At 41.7% G+C, this 16,469-nt stretch overlaps 1 protein-coding gene across 1 annotated transcript in view; it reads right to left on the minus strand.

Annotated features, from left to right (window-relative positions):
• The window catches only part of cps1 (carbamoyl-phosphate synthase 1, mitochondrial), a 90,053-nt gene extending 86,913 nt beyond the window's left edge, over window positions 1–3,140 (minus strand). The window contains exons 1-3 of the mRNA XM_050048798.1: window positions 2,849–3,140; window positions 1,739–1,848; window positions 1,392–1,536 (exon numbers count right to left, since the gene is read on the minus strand). Of these exons, the coding sequence (XP_049904755.1) occupies window positions 1,392–1,536; window positions 1,739–1,848; window positions 2,849–2,974 (381 nt within the window). The 5' untranslated portion in view covers window positions 2,975–3,140. The remainder of the gene's footprint in view (window positions 1–1,391; window positions 1,537–1,738; window positions 1,849–2,848) is intronic.
• Window positions 3,141–16,469: the final 13,329 nt, after the last annotated feature.

Here is a 16,469-nt window from a genome sequence, read left to right on the forward strand (position 1 = left end):
GGGGGCAAACACTTTTTCACACAGGGCCATGTAGCTTTGGATTTTTTTCTTCCTCATTAATAAAACCCTTCATTTAAAAACTGCATTTTGTGTTTACTTGTGTTATCTTTGACTAATGTTTAAATTTGTTTGATGATCTGAAACATTTAAGTGTGGAAAACATGCAAAAAAGTAAGAAATCAGGAAGGGGGCAAACACTTTTTCACACCACTGTAAGTAACAGTAAACAACTACATCTTCTAAGAGATGATTTATGATTTCCTATGACTCATGCACACACACTAACACATTCAGCAAACATTTAACATAATGCGGTGCAAATTTTAGCTCCATGTCATGTTTCCAAGCTCCACTTGTTGGCCGTAACAATACAGTTTGTACATTTTTTATGATTGCTGATTTATTAAATCGCAGTATCACGTGATGCCGAATTGAGCAGCACACAGCAATTCCAGTTATATAAAGTAGTAGTAAAATAAATAACTTTAGGCATTTGTTTTATATGATATAAAAGAAGCATGATTAAACAGTAACACATTCTCAGCCTAGATGACCAAACCCATCATTCAACATTCATTTTATAACCTGTAATTTTCTAATGTGCGTTGAGAATCCAGTCAGACAGGGAAAGACAGGGATAGCATGTACTGACGTTGTGTAACAGACCTGTTGTTCTAGGTGTTTTCTCTTCCGCAGATTCTGATTTAATACTTCTCCACTCTTGAAACTCTGTTGGTTGAATTATTTCTAATGTCACTCTAGGCACGCATATGTAGTATATGCAGTAAGAGTGGGTTGTGCGCCAAAATACTAACCGTGTCTTGTATTGATTCAGAAGAGACAGAGACATTTTACATACGGGACAATCTGGTATTAAATAAGATGGGTGGCAACCTATTTCTCTCTGTAGGTAGGTGATAAAAAATGTTCCGCTGATGACAGGAACAATTGGTTTTGTTCTAGGTGCATGTTCAACACTGTGTTGTTTACGCCACAAATTTAGCTTGGTCTGACTGTAGCAACGTTACAGATGCGGGCAGTGCTACAGGTGCCAGAGTTCCGCAAGGACATTTTAGAAAATGCTTATTTATCGTTCATTTCATCGTAATCAAGCTAATAGCGCTTGAGTCATTTCACTAAAAACCACAAATGTCTTCATAGCACTAAAGAAAAAGGTCATCACTGAAGTCAGTGGGATTCATCCTCTGGGGATCCTGACCACCTATAAAAATGTCACGTCATTTCATCTCAGTTCTTGAGATATCTTAGTCTGGACCAGTGAGAAGCACTGACTGACAAACAGAAGCAAAGCAGAACTTTGTAATAAATACATTACAGCGCTGAAGCCTCCACAAAGCCTGACACATCCAAAACACCACTTGGTTTCCTACCTGGATGCGATCTGACTCCACATGTTTTCTCAGGCCCACCTCGTCCAGCTCATGGTTATTGGGCACCCCGTAGTTTCCCACAATAGGGTAGGTCAGAGTCAGGATCTGACCTCTGTAGCTGGGGTCAGTCAGGGCCTCGGGATACCTAAAACCGGAAACGTGAGGTGATGACAAAGCAAATCTTCAGCACTTTGCGATCACTTTCAAACTAAATAAATACACTTTAATGCAAGGTTGTCAGGCTCAAAACAGGGTTGATTGTTCAGTATTTGGTATCCTGAAATTGGACTTGTCCAAGTGCACAATTTTGTCTTAGTTCAACTTATGTCAGCATGTCTACTTCTTACCCCACCAGGCCGGTATTGAAGACAAGCTCCCCTGCTACAGAGGCATCGTGCCCAAAGGAAAATCCTTTCATCCTGGTGCCATCCTCCAAGACCAGGTGGGCTGTCTGGGCCTGGGAGTTAAAAGAGAGCAGGCAGATGACAAGATAAATCTCACCCAAGAATAATGCATTCCCTTTATATGAAGCGAGTTTGGAAAGACCAAAGACAAAAGTTTGAAACAGATGTGTTGCAGACTTTTTTAAGTTTAGGAGTAATGGCAACCAGTATGGATGTGGGACTCGATGCTGAAACTGCAGGACAATGGGAACTGTGCTGTGAATGCTGAGACAGACAAATCTGTTCAATGTCTGCCTGTCTGTCTGTCTGTCTGTCTGTCAGATGTTGTAATCAATGCACACCTCATACATGATGCAATTCTCCCTGCGGGTTAACACACATGATGCACAGAGATCCAGCTGCTGCATGCGACAAATTATCTGAGACAGCAGTCTAAAACAACTCAACAGTGCGAAATTCATTTTTATTTTACTTTTTAACGCGTTTAGTTTCTTTCGACTGCCACCGCTCCAAACTGCATTCAAAAATCAGCATTTTCTGCAGTCGTTATTAATATCGCAAGCACATACCTCAGACAAATAACTTAATATGTTTTATTAAATCACATGCAGTCTACTGTCAGTTCGGCGTAATAATAGTCCATCGGACAGAGCTTATTTCAATGCAGTTCCGACTTTTTCAACTTCTTTACGCTGCTCTGCCGAACAGCATTCTGCATTTCTACTGCAGGAGCGTTTGAATCACAACTGGTAAAACAGCTTGAGTTATGTTAAAAGAATAACTTTTTGTTGTGCTGGACCTATGCCGAATATAGGAGTAGGCCTTGCTGATTTTGATAAAAGGCTGTAAAAACTGTTTATATGTTTATACATTTGTTTTTAGGCAAGGCATTGCAGACTTTAGAGATTCCTCTATGGGATTCGGCATGAAGTCCAGAGGCATACTGCAGCGTTAGCGCTCCGTTGGCAGCACTTCTGGTGAACTCTTTACAAAGTTTGTTTCGTGCATTTACCAGCTGACAACAACAGTTTTCACCCACACATCGTTTCCTACCTTGACACTAAAAAGTTTAGTAGTTTGGAGTCTCAGCAGGGCCGACGTGTTTCCTACTCTTCCGCCAAACACACATCCTTGTCTCAGAGATTTAACAACGCTGTGCGCTAAAAGGATTTTTGTCATATTAGCATAAGTTAAACTTTTTGTCAAGTAGCAACGAGACGTTTCCTGATATTAAAAAATGAATTCAATATTTACACTTTGTAATAAAGTGTAAAACTACGTCTAAATTTTCCTTTGAAGGCAGATGAATGGATGAGTTTGGAGCTGCTCCTCGTGTCATTACAGACAGTTCAACCAAAGCATCAGAACTTGCTCGTGATTGGCTGTTGTGGTGTTGTTTTTCTCAACGCGTTAAACACATAGCGTTTCGATTGGTCCTCAGGAAACGCCTATTTTTTTGTCAAACGAGAGGGAAGAACCTGTGATTCTCATATGGACTCACATCTGTTTAAATCCCTGCACACGATAGTGGGTAAGAAGAATGAAATGTTCTACAGGCTAAAAAAGTGTAACTCTTTATGGTTTACCAACAAATTGTTTAGTATTAGTTCGTTTATATCAGTAAACCATAGATTTAGTTACATTTTTCTGTAATTAGTTTGAGCACCATTATAAAGGCTAACTTGAAAGTTCAAACAGCTTAGCCATGTGGGACAGAATGTTCATTTTCTCTTTCAGTGGTGCTCCCAAAAGGGGGGCAGGGAGCATGACCCCTTTGACCCCTGATTCAATAGAATGTCCCAGGAATGAGTGCTAACACCCAGAAATGAGTCTGTTACCACTCCTAGTCCCCTTGTCTCAAAGTCAATGACTTTTTTCCAATGTTTTTTCAGTTAGATGCCTGAAATGAGGTCTGCGGTGAACACAAGCTTAAGAGACTTTCATGTTTTGTTCTAAAACATAAAATATGTCAGCACCCAGCCAACATTTGTATGTGGGGCACATATAGGTCGTAAATGGATGGAAAAATAGGCCCATATATGGCAGTGTCCACAGGTTCCACATTGGCCCTATGCCAATTGCCCAAATGGGTGGGGGCCGATAAGATGCCCATTTTGGGCATATACCCACTTCATAACCAGGTAACCCTAGCATAGCGTATGTGGGGCTTACTTGATTACACCCAGCCATGTGGGCAACTGGCATGGGGCCAATATGGAACCTATGGACAATTCCATATAAGGCTTTACATACACTGGCTGGGTAAATACCCAATTCATGAATTTTGAGGCCTTTATATGTCTTAAAAAAGGTGGTTGCTAACAACTGGCTAAATGAAACTAAGGAACGTCATCATGCTGAACACGGCTTCGTTGTGGTGGCAATGTTAAGTCATACAACCCTGGTGTAGTTTGTTTATAACCGAACGTTAGCTTTTCATTTTCAGTCATGTTCATTTGTTAAGATCATCCTGCTGAACAAAACATCCAAATTTCAATGGGGTGGGTGGAACCAGGGCGACGCTTACTTCGGTGTCAGCCTACAGAGAAACGTCGTCTCTGGACTGGAGCACTCTGGTGTTACTCTTTTAGAGGCTGTGGTGTGCTTAATCGAATGAAAATGGATTCTATGGGTACCCATGACTGTCCCCTTAATTTAAGAAGGCTTGTTCACAGTAATTATTTTGTTCCTTACTAAACTGGCCGTAGGTGTGAATGTGAGCGTGAATGGTTGTCTGTCTCTATGTGTTAGCCCTGTGATAGTCTGCTGACCTGTACCCCACCTCTCGCCCAATGTCAGCAGGGATTGGCTCAAGCATCCCCACAACCCCTAACAGGATATGCGGTTACAGAACATGAATGAATGAATGAATCAATGTGTCAATGTCTTTTTAAGGAAAAGGGCAACCCTGCATCTCTGAAGAACAATGAATGGCGTAACATGCATAGATATCTAACACATTGGAACAGGATTGTTGTGGAATTCAAAATGTTAGCTGTACCAGTAGGGTACTGGTCTATGAACGTCAGATAATATTAACCTTAAAATAAGAAATCGAAGTATATCAGTATATGATTATGTAACTCCCATATTGACATAGCTTTCAACTAGCCTATACATCAACAGCATAATAGAATTCCTGAAATGTAGTTACTGCTTTTGGTTATGGTGTGCTACCCTAGTTTTCAGTGGCCCCATCTGGCCACCCCTTTGAAACATTTCTGTGGGTGCTACTGTTCTCCTTCATTTTTAACTGCTGTCTTTCATTCTGTTTCTACACTGATGCTATAAAAGCAAAAACTGCCACATTGACTCAAAATGTCTACACATGAGGAAATATTGATTACATAAACACCCTTCATTTCAAGTCCCTGAAAAGAAACTAAAAGAAAGTGCATGCCCAATGAGAATAAATGTGCCTGCTTATAGCAAACCTGTGTGTCGTGCTGTCGGTGCGACAAACTCTTTACAGCTTTTTTTATTTGAGGCCATGTTGCCTGCGAAAGAAAAGGCAAACTGACCATGGACAGGCTGCATGGTGGTGGGATTAGAGCAGTGTGTGTATTTGCTGATCACTGCAAGACCGGTCCTCTGTGGAGAAGGCTGCCTGACTGCCACTCTGCTGGGTTCAGCAGTCTGAACAAAGTGGGTGTGAGTAATGGGACTTGTATGGATCAGGAAATACCTCCACAATCCAGAAATTGGACTTGGAAAAATAGACTGTGCTGTCTGTGTAACTTTGTAAAAGCTACGATGCTATTTGCAAATCTTCAGTATTAAAAATGTGAGGAGGTACAGGATGCCACTGAAGTCACTTAGATTTGAGTTAATATTCTGTTCATATGTTTAAATCTTATTAATTCTTATTTTGATTTACTTTGGTTTTGTGTATTGCATTTGAGTAAACCTAACAACCCCAACCCCCCCTCTACTGACCATGTTCCCTTTGTCTAAATTTAGTCTGCGCTGCTCCTGCTCAATAGATCAGTGGAGCACTGGTGACATCCAGTGGTAACGTTTGCTAACAAGGTTCAGAGGGATTTTGAGCCACTGTTGTAGTGGCACGCTTGATGCGTAGGTGACAGTGCAGCTCCATATATATGAGTTATAGTAACAACTGAGAGGCCTCTAGTATCATTTAGCTGCCAGCGTGTAGCAGAAGCTATAACGGCTTTACAGTTGACATGACACCTACATTGAAGTCCACATTTGTATATTTATGTTACGTAGGAAGTGATGCATTAAAGGCTGTAGTTACACCGCAAGGTATTTACTCTCCACTGAGTGCTTTAGTGCTACTAAGGAGCTCATGAGCCTGTGGTGGAGCACAGTGTCCATCAGACAGCAGCATTTGTAGCAGTATGCAGTTTTTTACTGAGGAAAAAAATCAGCAGGACGGTTAGGTAGAAGAGATGATTGTGCTACAGCAGTGGAAAGCTTGGATCATCTGTGACCACACACACTAGATAAGCAACATCTGATGCCACTGTATGCCTTTAAAGGGAAACAAATGTAAGAAATACTAATCCAGTGGCTCGAGTTTGTACCCTCAGCACACGGTAACATATCTTCCTGATTCCTCACCAGTAATTACAGTCAATCATGACCCCATTTAAAGTTGTCCTTAAAAGAACAAATCTTGGATCTGTGAGCTTGTTAAACATGGGACTTGCTGTTGAGTATTTTGTTACCTTGTCATCATTAAACAGAAAGACTTATTTCCTGCAGTAAGATAATCAGACCAGTTGCCAGAAAAAAATGTTGGCATTGTATGTTTCCACAAATCACAAATACGTTACATTTGTATGTGTCATACATATCATATCATCATTTCTGATGTGATGCAGTATATGAGCTGACTTTCATCAAGAGGTGGGTCGGATGGCAGATCACGTGGCAGCTGTGGGGGGGTTTTTGTGTGTGGTTTTTTTGTTTCCACCAGAGATAGTGCCTCAAAGATCGGTTGTTTTAGAGAGCTCATTGCATTTCCAGCCTGGATAGCGCCATTAAAAGTGACTGTTTTATGCTGAATTTCCAGCCATAATTGTGCTACCAAAACTGTGTATTTTAAGCCGAAACATAATCTTTTCCCACCCAAAACCAAGTACCTAAACCTAACCACACTTTAACCACAGTGATAATGAAAGGTAAAGAAAATGTTACGTTTCAACATATTGCCAACTTTTTTTTTCTGGCCATTGAGCTGAAAATTAAGTATAAACTCAGTTTCCATATGCTAAGGGTCTCCATTGTCTCACAATCCATAAGTCCTGCCCCTGGACGCAGACTGGCCAATCATAACGTAGCATCAGGTCGGCTCAGACCAGGGTCCAACAACACAGCTGTGCTCCATTGACTCTAATGCAATCATTTCAGATTTCCTTCATTTTCAGGCTGGTTTTGAGGATTAGAGCTAAATGTTGCGCCTGGAGCACGTTGTGTATTAATGATACTCGTTACCTGGAGAGGTTGGAAAAAAAAAATATGTCTCTTACCTGTTCCAGGTAAGAGGGTTAGCTAGCTACTGAAGATATAGCCTACTGAATGTATACACATGCTGCTTTTGCTTTTTAATGATTATAACAGTGAAAAAAAGACCGTCCCTGCTGTACAGGAACCAGTGAAGGGAAGCAGGGAAACTTTGCTGATATTCAACCAGCTGTGTGTCATCACAGTGTGTGCAGGTGAACACTGTTTGACTTCCCCTGGCTGGCAGCAGCACAGGGGCGAAGCCACACAGCATTCATCTGCACACACTGTGATGCCACACAGCTGGTTTAATATCAGCAACGTTTCCGTTTATATTCATTGTCTTCTGTGGCGATAAGCAGTGATGTGGTGGTTCACTTTTACACTGTGATCTGTAGCCTATAGTTCAGCTTTAGCTTCTAACTATCTTTGTCTTTTTAACCTGTTGTTGCTGCTGAGTCAGTTTGACATCCTGGATATATCCCTCAAACACAGACTGTAGACCGCTTTGTCTGCTTCTCTCTGGAATCACTCTTTCATTCTTCCAAAAAGATGATAATATTTCTTTAGGGAGTGCAGTTAGTTACAGTGTGGGCTCCATGCTTACTTCAACAGCTTGACGGACCATCACAAAGGGGCGGGGCTTAGCAAAAGGTCAATTCAAATGCAAAAATAAACCCTAAAATCTGACTAGTTTATTTATTTTGTACAAATAAATGGAAAAACAGCAGATTTATAGTAGAGTAAACACACTTGCACTCATCCTATGCTCTTATATCTGCAAAATGAGTTTATCCCACATATTGTAGACCTTTAACACTATGACATGATGCCTGTCATATGAAGGTTTCTCAATAAGTGAATGAATGTAAGTCAGTGACAATAAAGGTTTATTCCCAGGTTCCCTAATAAACTCTGCACACAAGCCTATTTTAAAAGTCAATCAAATGGGATTTTTAATGAATTACTTTCATTTCTATTTTCAAACAGTTATGTCTTCAAAAAAACAGCCCTGGCTCCTTACTGTCAATAATGAACCGCATACAGTGGAAAATTGCTAGGTGATGATTGCGAGAACATGAGAAGCCTGTGCAATGTACTGTATGGCTCTTTATTACGGGGAGGGCTGTGATTAGCTGGACTCTGAATTCCTCCACTGATTGGCCGGGGTGTGGACTAATGAGCTCCAGTGTCTGTCCGCGGTGGAGGGACCCCACATTGTCTGCGGTTTCAAGAGTGAGTTTCAGATGGTGACCAAGCTTAAGAGAGGACGTGAATAGACAGCAGGCAGGCTCCCTCGCCTTCCTCCGTGCCAGGTTTCCGAGCCCTGTCTCGACCCTGAGGTGACAGGAATAATAGATGGTTGTTTCAAGGATCTGTGATGGTGTTTGCTCAGTACAGAATTAGATTGACGTGCCAGTTTGGAGATATTGGCACTTTATATATCATTCTAGGGCGAGACGAGGCAAATTTATTTGTATGCCATCTTTCAATATCAAGGCAATTCAAAGTGCTTTATATTAAACATAAACAGAATGAACAGGAGAATGAAATTTAATACAGTCCCGCATTAAATCTAATAATACGTTATCTCTGTTATCTAGCACAGATGCAAAAAAGGGTTGAACACTGATTCTCCGTGCTTGGTTTTGATTCATATGACTTGAGAGATCTTGATGGTTCAGAATGTAGCAGCAGATGAGAAAAGCATTTTATGTCATGCCTGATATAAACCGATGTCAGTAGTAGTTAATCGTGAAAATCAAGTCTTTGCCACAAAGGAAATTTAAGAACAGGACTGATGTGCTCCACCTTTATAGCTGTTTGAACCTGATTCTATTCTGTAAAAGCACCTTTTGGCTGGATTTTACACATGTATTAGTACTAATAGCATTGGTAGTGACATAATACCAGCAGTAGTAGAGGTATCATATCCAAGTTGAAAATTGTATGGCCATTTTCCTGGCCCAGAAGTAAGCCTAGTTCTAGATGATTGATACCTTACAACAAGTTTTAAATAGCTGTGTAATATTATTCTTGAATGTTTTTAAATGTAACATTTTCTTATTCCATTAAATCCTCTTTATGCCAGTAGAGACCCACCATAGACCCATGTTTGTCTTTTAGTTTAAGTTTAGAGTGTATTGGGACTTAGGACATAATGACGGAATCATATGACGGCCATTCCCATGTTCAATTAGCCTATGTCTCATAAGTTGTTGCAGCAACTCTTGGGTTGATACCATTTGTTACACAGATTTGATGCAAAATGAAACCATTTCGACCACTTGAGAATGGATACTAGACCTGATCTCAAGGCTCAGCCAGGAGGAGAAAAATGTCTGTTTGCGGACCTCAAAATTGCATCTCTGTTCTTTGCAGATATTATGGTTCTGTTGGTGTCATCACACCATGATCTCCAGCATGCACTGGGGTGATTTTGGCCAAGTGTGAAGCAGTTGGGCTTAAAGTCTGAGGACATGGTTCTGTGCTGAAAATCAATGGATTGCCCCTGGGTTGGGACTGAGCTACTGCCCCAAGCAAAGTTCAAGTCTTAAGCCCTTTTTAGATAGGAATTGTGCAAATTTGCAGGAAAGCCCAATCAGTCTTTTTTCAGCATTGGCAGTACAAAAACAAAATCAGGGAGTGCGGCAAAATGCCGCCTGTCTACCTTTGTTAATACAGAATGCGCCTTTTTCGAGGCAATGGGGGGCATGAGCAAGTAACAAAACGTGTAGCTCAGCGTGTGATGTAAACAGCGACGTGGGAGGGAAGCCGCGGCTAGTCAGTCCTCAGGCGATTCTCTCCTAAGTCGGCCCGTTCCTCACCGTTCCAGTCACTTGACGGTTAATGGCCTCTTCGTTTGTGAGGGCAAGGAGGGCGCGCAATTCCTTGTCTCCCCAGTTGCTCATCTTTACAGTGTCTGTCAGGTTTGCGTTCCCCTCTTGCTACTAGCTGCTCGCTAATTCCTGCTATCAGCTGTTTCCTGTTAATCCACCACCAGTGGGTCACACATGTGGCGTCATCAACAGCTCCTCCCACAAGTCTTCAACAGCCCCTCCCGTGGTGGAAGGCCGCCTCGGTCTATTTAGACTAAAAGGGTTCCACCAATATGACTACCCTAAGAGGCGGAAAATTGGGCACCTCGGATCAACTCGCCAATCCGGCTCTGTGTGTCTAAACGCTCGCAGCTTGCCGGCAAAACGGCCCAACATTCATGGAAAATCTGGCAGTGTAAAAGGGGCTTAAGGCTCTTGTTCACAAGTGGGCAGTGCTGGGCAGTAACACATTGCATTAATAATATTATATTTTTCCAGAGGGGGAGATAGGCCATTACCAATTTTATGGGGTGTAACAGAAAAGTAACGAGTAGGGTAATGAATTGGAGTAATGAGCCCAACACTGCAAGTGAGTGTAAAATAGATCTTGAGAAGGATTGGTGGCTTGGTGTAGTGTCCACAGTAATGCTGACATTGGACCATCATGGTGAAGGGGGAGCTGAGCCGGACGGTGAAGCTCTCAATTCACCAGTCCATGTATGTCTCATCTCTCACCTATGGTCATGAGCTCTGAGTAGTGACCAAAAGAATGAGATTGCAGATACAAGCGGCCGAAATGAGTTTCCTTTGTAGGGTGGCTGGGCTCAGCCTTAGAGATAGGGTAAGGAGCTCAGACATCCGGAGGGAGCTTGGAGTAGAGTTGCTGCTCCTTTGCGTCAAAAGGGTCCAGTTGAGGTGGTTCTGGCATCTGAACAGGATGGCTCCTGGATGCCTCCCGTTTTCCAGGCACATTTAACTGGTAAGAGGCCCCGGGTAGACCCAGAATGTGCTGCAGGGATTATATATATCTCATTTGGCCTGGGAAGGCCTTGGGATGCCTCAGGAGTAACTAGAAAGCATTGCTGGGGAGAGGAACGTCTGGAGTTCCTTGCTCAACCTGCTGCCCCGATGACCTGGCCCCGGATAAGTGGATGAAAATAGATGGGTTGATGGATGAAAATTATTTGAAAAATGTCAAAAATCTCCAACACATGAATACAGTTGGGCTCGTTGAATCCACAAGAGTTGCAGTTTTTTAATCATACCCAATTTATGCAATTCAAAAACTGTCTAGGGAGTCTATGGAAATATTAAAATAAATCAAAAACAACACATTTATACTCAATGCAAAAAAACTGCATGGTTCTTGCCAAAAGCTGAGTGAGGATTAGCATAAAGTGGGCTTGTCTGTGAAGGCAAGACGGGTACCCTTTGATCCCATTTTTATTCAGATATCTTGAGGTGAGAGGTTAGCTGACCCCTTTGAGAATGGTCAAGCTAGTTTTCCCTCCCCAAAATGTAGTGTAATTTTACCCTGCTTTTTGACAAGCTAGCGTGATGTGGTTGGTACCAATGGATGCCTTAGGTTGTCTAGTTTCACATGTTACCACAACCAGCAGCATGCTAAAGCCTCTTAAGGCAAAGATCATCATCGGTCCCATGGCACTCCTAATTAACCACCACGAGGGTCTTTAATTATTATAAAGTGGTTCACTCAAGCGCCCTTAACTGTACAGGGGTAAACATGTATACTATCTATATGCCATATACCATACTATTATCACCTTCTTTAGAATTTTACGTCGCTCCCATCCTAATTAAGTGTGATGGGACGTGCTGTCAAATTAGCAGAAGGCCCACACACAGCGTCACCAGTCTTGTTCGGGGTGATGGCACCTTCAGTTGTAAAAGGAAGACCAAGTCATCAGCTGAGAAACAGAAGGAGGAGACTGTCCCTGTAGGCGGGTATCGGATTCCCTTCCTCTGTGGTGATGTAGTGTCCCCAGTAAAAAGGGCAGCGGGTTGCTTTGTTTAGCCTGCCCCCCATCTAATTCCTGTGTGGCCAGCGGAGGGCTTTTGAGAGCGCGGGTGAGGAAAAGAGAGCATGCGGGCCACAGAGGCTGCATCAGCCCCCTTAAGGAGCCATGGCCCCCGCTCTTAGAAATCCCAAGAAACTTCACACCTCTCTGCAGGGACTATAAATAGGCTCCATCTGTGTCCCCGGGCTCAGTTACAGCCTCATTCCTTTTGGTATGATTGGAGGGCAGGGAAGGAAGCACTCAGGGTTTGAAAAGGGGGGGTGTGGACAAAACTTGAGTCCAAAACCTACTCTCTAGTCATCACACATGGCACCGGATGACCTCTGCTGCATTTTTTTTGTGGCAAAGGAAGTTCATTGGTGCTCCCTGTCATTTCCCAGCAGCAACCTGCTCGACGTGTCAACTCCCCACGGAGGTGAATGCCAGTGACTTGGGAGCATGCGCCATCTTTGGAATCTTACGCTCATCGCATGATGTTTTTTCCTCAAGCTCAGGTTCTTCACATTTCATTAATCATGCTTAACGCAATAGACCCAGAGGTTAGGACAGGTCCTGTGTCCTAAAATCACTACCTCTTTTATTTCTCTTTCACAGAACCTCAAAGGAGCACTGTGGATTAGGTAGGATTAAGTGGCATCTAGCGGTGAGGATTGCAGATTGCAACCTATTGAAACTTCTCCAGGTTAGGATTCCTTTGGTTTTGTTGTGGAGGTTTTTACTGGGAGACAAATTATCCACAGAGGTCTCTTCCTCTCCTAAACAAACAAACCAGATGATTAAACACAGAATAAAGAAGTTTCATGTTACAAATTGATGTTTCTCCGGTGCAGCAGGTTGCTAGCCCAGCACCTGAAATTGCGTGCTCACATTTTTTCACTGATAACTTAAGATCCAGACATTCAGATAGTTTTCACCAGGAACCAAATTATCCACAGAGGTCTCTCCCTCTCCAAAACAAACTGATATGGTGATTTAAACCGGTAAAAGCGATGAATAAAGCCGTTTTTAACATTAAAAATCAGCATTTTCTCGATGCTGTCGGCTTGTCCCAGAGGGGCTGCTAACTATGGTGCCAACGCAGAGACGTGTAAATGCAAATGGCCTTATCTAGAGCCAGTGTTTGGTTTGTCCATTCTTGGCTACTGTAGAAACATGGCGGTGCAACATAGCGATCTCCATGGACAAGAACCTGCTACCTATGTAGATATAAATGGCTCATTCTAAGGTAAAGACAACACAACAATTCATATTTCCAAGTGATTATACACTAAAGAAAACACACTGGACCTTTAAGTGTTGAGCTCAGAGTCTCATGGTTGATGTTTAAGTCCTGGCACTGGAAATATAAATGACATTTATTTCTGACAATTGCTGTGAAGTGTGAGGGCGAGTCTGAGAGATCAGTTCGAATGCAGCAAGCAGTCACAAGTGCTTCAGATCACACCGTCATTCCTGAGGGGAGACAGTTATAGCTCCTGTCCTGAAGCAAACCTAGACAGGCGCTATAGGGCTTTCACCCCCGCCAAAGGACAAAGCTGGAGGGTGAGAAGGTGACACACAAAAGATCCAAGCATACTAGTTTGCAAAGGAATATTCCCCCATAAAACAAAAATCTATGTATTCTTCAGTCTAAGCTGACAGAATCCGAGAGAGCTTCTTTGTCTTAGCTGATGAAAATCAACCAAGTTTACCACGGTCTCTGCTTCATTCGATTAACATATTTTTCATCCCCGTGTGTGAGATGTTGTAGCCCTCAGCATCTCTCTCTCTTAGCTGCAATATCCCCCCAGAATGCTCATGCAAATTAGGGGAGATGATTTAAATAAAAATGAAGTAGCTGGCTAATAATAGTGTTTTGTTTAAATGAACTCCATTTGTTCTGTTCCATTTTGTACTCCATTTTGGCTGTTGCCTCCCATTACTGTTTGCTGATGCTTAAACATCCCTATTTCCCCACAGTGATCACTGATGTTTCATCTGATCTTATTCCCAACAGGCTCGAAATAATATTCATGATAATGTTTGAAACACAGTCGTGTGGGGAGATAGAAGCCGGCTGACTTAAAACCTTTGTGTATGAAAGGCAGTGTGGGTGTCATTATATAGCGAGGAAGGTTACAAATTACTTTAATTTCTACCATAATCTTTTGTGTGGACGTTTTGCACACATGATTTTGTTGGCTTAATGCTAAAGGGGAAAAAAAGACTGGTTGAATTAGAAAAGGGCTGAAGAACCACATTTTTAGAGCACATGTTGGTCAGCTGTTATAGACCAGACTGCCATAGAAGGAACTCAGGTGAACAAATATCAATAGCTCTGACACCTGTCATGGTCTTGGTTTTAACAAGGATACTTATATATAGATTAGTGTTGTTTTAAGCTTTAAAGAAGACACATGAACAAGCCACTTGCATAACAAGCATTGTACTCAATGTTTAGTAAAAGCTTTAATTTTATAATAATGTGAGCTTCTCCTAAAGACTTATTTTGCCTTTTTTACTGACCTGTAGTTTATCATCACTAATCCATAAAAACTGGGTCTCTGGATCTGCCCACTGAATTAAAATTAACGCTAGCTATAGGCATGTTCTCTTCCCATACTGTGTGGTGTTTTTTGATTGGTTTTAAAGGGAAATTACACTTATTTTCAGAATTCATACATGCTATTCCTATGTTCTCAGACAGTCCAAAAACATGAGTAAACATTGGCAACTTACTCCCAAATCCAAGGGCTAAACTCAAATTTCTGATGTCATGAAGTATAAAGTCTGGAGCTGCTGAATGGGTACATTTTCTGCTATACAACTGAGAACACTACAATGTTCAATAACAATAAAATAAAGCTCATTTTGGTATATTATAAAGGGTAACTAAAGGCTACCATTCATTGGCTGTGTTCAAAATTCCATGCTAGTAGGCTGTAACCAAACTGCATACTACTTCTGGTGAAATATTACAGTTGCAAACACTGGGCACTACGCCAGCATAAATATCTCACAATGCAACATAGTAGAGGACAATGTTTGTAATGGACAGCAACTAAAACAGCTATGTAAAGTAATTAACGCTTCATTTTAAGTGTATGTATGTGAGAAGTTAAAGATTTCACGTTGCTAGGCATAACATAGTTTTAAAATGATTATTAAATTACTGGTAGAGCTTAGGTTGCCCTGAGTTACCATGGCTATATGTCTACAACCAGAAAGGAGGCTCTGAAATAAGTGAGGTGGTAATTACAACCAATGACAATTACATTGTTAATTGAGCAGCTCAAAACCTTATATTTGATAACATCATAGGTTTGAGACTTACTTTCCTGGTTTCTGGCTTTCAAGACAGCTCATGTTCACAAATATTGGCATGGAAATAATATACTGGAATTCTTAATTAAGTTGGTGTGCCCCTTTAAAGTACCCCAGATGTCACTATGCACATGCATTGTACAATGAAAATGGAGGAACTGCTCCCAGAAGATAAGATTCTTACATTGGAGGTACTTTTGACCATGTTAGCAGCATGGTGCTATGGCAATGTTGTTCTTGCAGTCAGTTGGTTGGTCCACCACTTTGGTCCTGACTGAACTATCTCAACAGCTATTTGATGGATTGGTACAAATTGTTTTCCAGATTAATCGTTCACAATGAAAGTATCCTAGAAGATGGAGATCCTCTTAAAATTTCAGACATACACGTTCAGAATGAATTGTTAGGCGATTCTTTTATTGTTCATCTAGCACCAGCATCAGGTCAAAGTTTCTCTGATAGTTTAGGCCAGTGGTTCCCAACTGATACAGCTATGGGGTCTAGATTTCTGCTTAGTAAATAGTTCAAGGTCCAAACAGTTTAATACATTTAGCGTCATACTTACATTTGGTCATGTCGTTGAGCTAGTTTGCCATCTCTGTCAAGTAGCTATCCATTAGTCACTCACTCTACAGCAGGAAAATGCACTTCAAAATAAAAGCTTTGTGACAGAAATTCACTGTACTGGTACTTGTGTGTTTTTTTTACGAACTTGACACGTTTGCAAGTCACTTGTGGTCCACTCAGAATGAGCCCACGACCCACTTTTGGACCACGACCCACCAGTTGGGAACCACTGGTTTAGTCTATGATCAAATTTGTACCCACACTTAGCTGTATTTTGTGTTTAGTGCTACTTAGTAAATGTTAGCATGACACACTTAACCAAGGGGATGAACATGGTAAACCGTACACTGACTAAACATCAGCACATGTTATGCATGTTAGCATGCTGTTAGCATTGAGTTCAAAACACTGCTGTGCCTACAGTGAGCCAAACCAGAGACTGTATAAAAGAAGTGTACATAGCCACTCTGAAATCAC

Source organism: Epinephelus moara, chromosome 7 (genome assembly GCF_006386435.1).
Source record: "Epinephelus moara isolate mb chromosome 7, YSFRI_EMoa_1.0, whole genome shotgun sequence".
NCBI classification, from domain to species: domain Eukaryota; kingdom Metazoa; phylum Chordata; class Actinopteri; order Perciformes; family Serranidae; genus Epinephelus; species Epinephelus moara.